General features: G+C 39.7%; 1 protein-coding gene across 1 annotated transcript in view; it reads right to left on the reverse strand.

The window, feature by feature from the left end:
* Window positions 1-477: 477 nt before the first annotated feature.
* The window catches only part of ANKRD7 (ankyrin repeat domain 7), an 8,204-nt gene continuing 4,490 nt past the window's right edge, over window positions 478-4,191 (reverse strand). Inside the window, 5 exon segments of the mRNA XM_006763548.1 lie at window positions 478-531; window positions 533-623; window positions 1,669-1,775; window positions 2,641-2,814; window positions 2,975-3,089. Coding sequence (XP_006763611.1) covers window positions 478-531; window positions 533-623; window positions 1,669-1,775; window positions 2,641-2,814; window positions 2,975-3,089 — 541 coding nt within the window.

A 4,191-nucleotide genomic window follows, 5' to 3' on the forward strand; every position in this document is an offset into this window, starting at 1 on the left:
AAAGAGGGACAAAAAAAAAGTTTTCTGAATAATGCATTTTATTTTCTCACCTACTGTTAAAATCAGAAATATGTGATTATACATGAAAAGTTTTATCTTTGGGGCTCATGAGAATATACTTATTGCATTGCTAATGTGCAAACACAATTAACGGAACTTGTGTGAATTAATTATATTTTGCCCAACCCTATTGCCCAGATTTTTATTAATGGCTATGTCACTAGTTGTTGGAATTCCCTGTCTTGGCATTCTTTAAATTCCCATGACACTATGAATTAATTTGTACATTCCGCCTACCTGTAGTTCTTATATTGATTGACCCTACAAACAGGTGAAAGCAAGGATCTTTGGATTCATGGGACCAGAGTTCATAATGTGGTCACCCACACTGCAGAGCCTATTCCAGCATTGTATTTGGGGGCTCATGTTTCTCTTCTAATGATCAAATTCCATACAAGTGTTAAAAGATATGCAATATCACTTACATAGTAAAACCATTAAAAGAAGCATATTCCTCAGCTGTGAATCCATAAATATCTTGGCAAGATAGGTCCACTTCTTTCTGAAGAAGAAGACTGACCAAATTTGTTGGTTCATCACTTAGAGCAATCATAAGGGCTGTTCTGGAATAAGAGATATAAATGTCTATTTATGGATTAAACATGTCTTGTACTTTTTTAAAAAGTTAATCTTTAAATTTACTGTTCAAGTGTAGAATCTCAATCAGGAAAAGAATCAGGGCAAGAATGTAAAAAGTGGAGCAGATCTGCTCAAAAACCTGTGCCAATCCCAGGTCTTATTGGGAGTCTGAATATAAAGAGCCCCTAGGAAGCAGCTAGCTCAACGGTTTTCAATGCCTCCTTCCCAAAACCCTAGGGTTTTCAAGATGTCTCAAAATGTTATGGAGGAGTGCGTCTGAAGCTCTGGGTTCCCTACCCTTGTTTAACTACATCTAGGAGGTAGAGATTGAGTTTCTGTATAAAATTCTAATGTTATAAAAAATTATCCTATATAATAAAAGCCTAATATGCTAAGTGTCTGGTCGTCTGGTCATCCCTTCAACCAAAGTGTAATATGCTAATGATATGCTAAGGCTGCACAATTGCTCGCTATGACGTGCACTGACCACCCCGGGGGTGGACGCTCTGACCGGTAGGTTACCTTACTGCTGGGTCCAGCCGATCAGAACTGAGCAGTATGGGCTACACATGCCCTGGAGCCCTGCCACAGTCCCTCCCCAGCTGGCCAACCTCCCCCGTCCCTCCCCAGCCCCGATCGTGCACCGGTGGGTCCCTCGGCCTGGCCTGTGCCCTCTCGCAATCTGGGACCCTTCAGGGGATGTCAGAGAGCCTATTTCAGCCCAATCCCCCAGGCCAGGCCGAGGGACCCCCAGTGGTGCATGAATTTGTGCACTGGACCTCTAGTTATAATAATAAGCTATAAATTTTGTCCAAATGTTTGATTTTACAGGAAGACAGGTCTTGGGAATCTAGGTTATTGGCTCAAAATCATATGGCCAGATCTTCTTCCAAAAACAACAACAGCATCAATAATATACATTTTATATATCAACATATATATGTATATAAACATACATACCCACAAATATATATTTATGATCCCATTAGGTTGCTATAGGTTTATGCTCTTTAGCGTATCAAATTATACCTTTGATTCTGATCTGAAGCATTCGCATCTGCTCCTCTCTTCAGAAGAAATTTCACTATTTCTGCATTGTTTTCAGTAACAGCAAGTAAAAGTGGAGTGCATCCATCCTGAAAAAAATTATTTCAGAGTGTTGAAAATATTGTACATTAGCATGCCTTTTAGATCCAAATTCAATTTAAAAGATAAGTGTGCTATTAAGAAACATCTGATATACACTTTAATTTTTAAAAGGCTTTGATACATAACAAAATATGATTTTAAAGACCAAGAAAGTAAATTAGAGTTGGGCCAGTTAAAAAACAAACTTAAAGTTTCGACTTTAGTCTTAATGCAAACTGTGGGTAAGAGGAGCCTAGATAATTTAGGTGATGAGCACCTAGCATTTAATATAAGTATTGCAGATCATACATTCACATTTTATAATGTTGTTAACAATTGAATTTTCATAGGGATTCATTTAAACTTCCAAGCTGGCACTACAAGTGTGTCATGTAAACAAAATATCAGTGAACTAAGGTGCTAAGAAGCTTAAAAAAATACTCATCAGTTTTCCATAATGTCTCAATAGGAGATCTGGATTACTTTTAGTATTGTAAGTGATTTTCTAATTCAACCCTATTCTGACCATTATTCATAAGTATGTAAATAGAAAAAATATAGGCTTTATGATTCCTAATCAATATTCATTTATAGGAAAATAAAATAGTTCTCATTTGATATAGGCCTTTGAACAGTTATCACTGTTAAATGTGATGTTGCCTTAGACAGGATTAAAATTTGAAATAAAATGGAGAAAGACTTTTTAAAAAGGAAAACCACACCAGTGTTTAATAATCTCATTCTCCTCCCCAATTTCATTTTGGAAAATTCATACTTTATATAACATGTGTTTCAACAGATATAAATTATCTGCAATGAATATCTCTTCCATTGCCTTCTAAAATATAATGTGTGTTTTTAATAGAAGACTACCTTATTTTGTGCTTCAAGATTAACTTCGTATTCAAGCAGTTTTTTTACTAATTTGACACTTTGGCCATAGACAGCATAATGAAGAGCAGTATTGCCATCTAAATCCATTATATTTGGGTCTGCACCTTGGTCTAGAAGCATAGAAGCACACGTCTCGTTTTTACACTGTACGGCCTGTCAATACAACAAAAATAGATGAGTAACCGATTTGCCACTCAGGACATGCTATATTAATCAAATGTTTAATATTTTGTCTTAAAATATGAAATTCAACAAAAGTTAATTAGGAAAAGAGCTCAAACACATTCCAATTGAAAAGGAAAAATTAGCACACCTTAATCAATGGAGATTTGTTTTCACTATCGAAGACGTTTATTTTGCATTGTTTCTCAATTAAGAAAGACACAACATTTGAACATCCAAAAGCACAGGCCAGGTGCAAAGGTGTCCTATATCAATATAACAAGACACAAAGTTAGAAATAAGGCTTAGTTTGAGAAGATACTTTATTCATGCCAGATCATATATTAAGGTATTTGCTTAATGTACTGATTTATATTTAAACAAAATTTACATTAATTATAATTGCTTTTTACTGAATTATTCCTTGTGTAGTAAGAAGCATGCCCAGCCCTCAACCCAAACACCCAAAGGGCCAAACAGCTCTAAGCCCACCTAAAATAACTTTCGGTAGTAGCTTGGCAAATCCTAGCAAACATTCTATTGTCTCCTTTATCCATTATTATACATATCCTAAGAATTTAGTCCCAAGGAACCTAGGTGTCTTTTATTCAATATTTAGATCCACCTCTCCTTCCAATCCCAACCCCAGTTCTCTTTTTTCATTAATATATATATATACTAGAGCACCAGTGCACAAAAATTGTCTGACTGCCAGCTGTGCCCTCTCGCAGAATGGGACCCCTTGGGGGATGACCACCTGCTGGCTTAGGCCCTCTCCCTGGGGGAGTGAGAATAAGCTGGTAGTCAGACATCCCTCTGGCAGCCCGGGAGCCCTCGGGGGATGTCCACTTGCCAGTGGGGAGCAGGCCTAGCTGAAGTCAGACGTCCTTAGCGCTGATGAGGAGGCAGGAGAGGCTCCCATCACCACCGCTGTACTGGCAGCCATCAACCTGGCTTGTGGGTGAGCAGAGCTCCCCCTGTGGGTGCACACTGACCACCAAGGGGCAGCTCCTGCATTGAGCGTCTGCCCCCTGGTGGTCAGTGTGTTTCATAGTGACCAGTCATTCCCAGTCTTTCTGCTGTTAGGGTCAGTTTGCATATTACCCTCTTTCTATATAGGATAGAGGCCAGGTGCATGGGTGGGGGTCGGCTGGTTTGCCCTGAAGGGTGTCCCAGATCAGGGTGCAGGTCCCACTGGAGTGCCTGGTCAGCCTGGGTGAGGGGCCGAGGGCTGTTTTCAGGCTGGCCACAGCCCCCTCAGGGTAGAGGTCCCCTCTGGAGTGACTGGCCAGCCTGGGTGAGGGGCTTATGGCTGTTTGCAGGCTGGCCACAGCCCTTTCAGGGTAGGGTTCCCTGCTGGGCTCAGAT

The sequence above is a fragment of the Myotis davidii genome, unplaced genomic scaffold (assembly GCF_000327345.1).
Source record: "Myotis davidii unplaced genomic scaffold, ASM32734v1 scaffold359, whole genome shotgun sequence".
NCBI lineage: Eukaryota > Metazoa > Chordata > Mammalia > Chiroptera > Vespertilionidae > Myotis > Myotis davidii.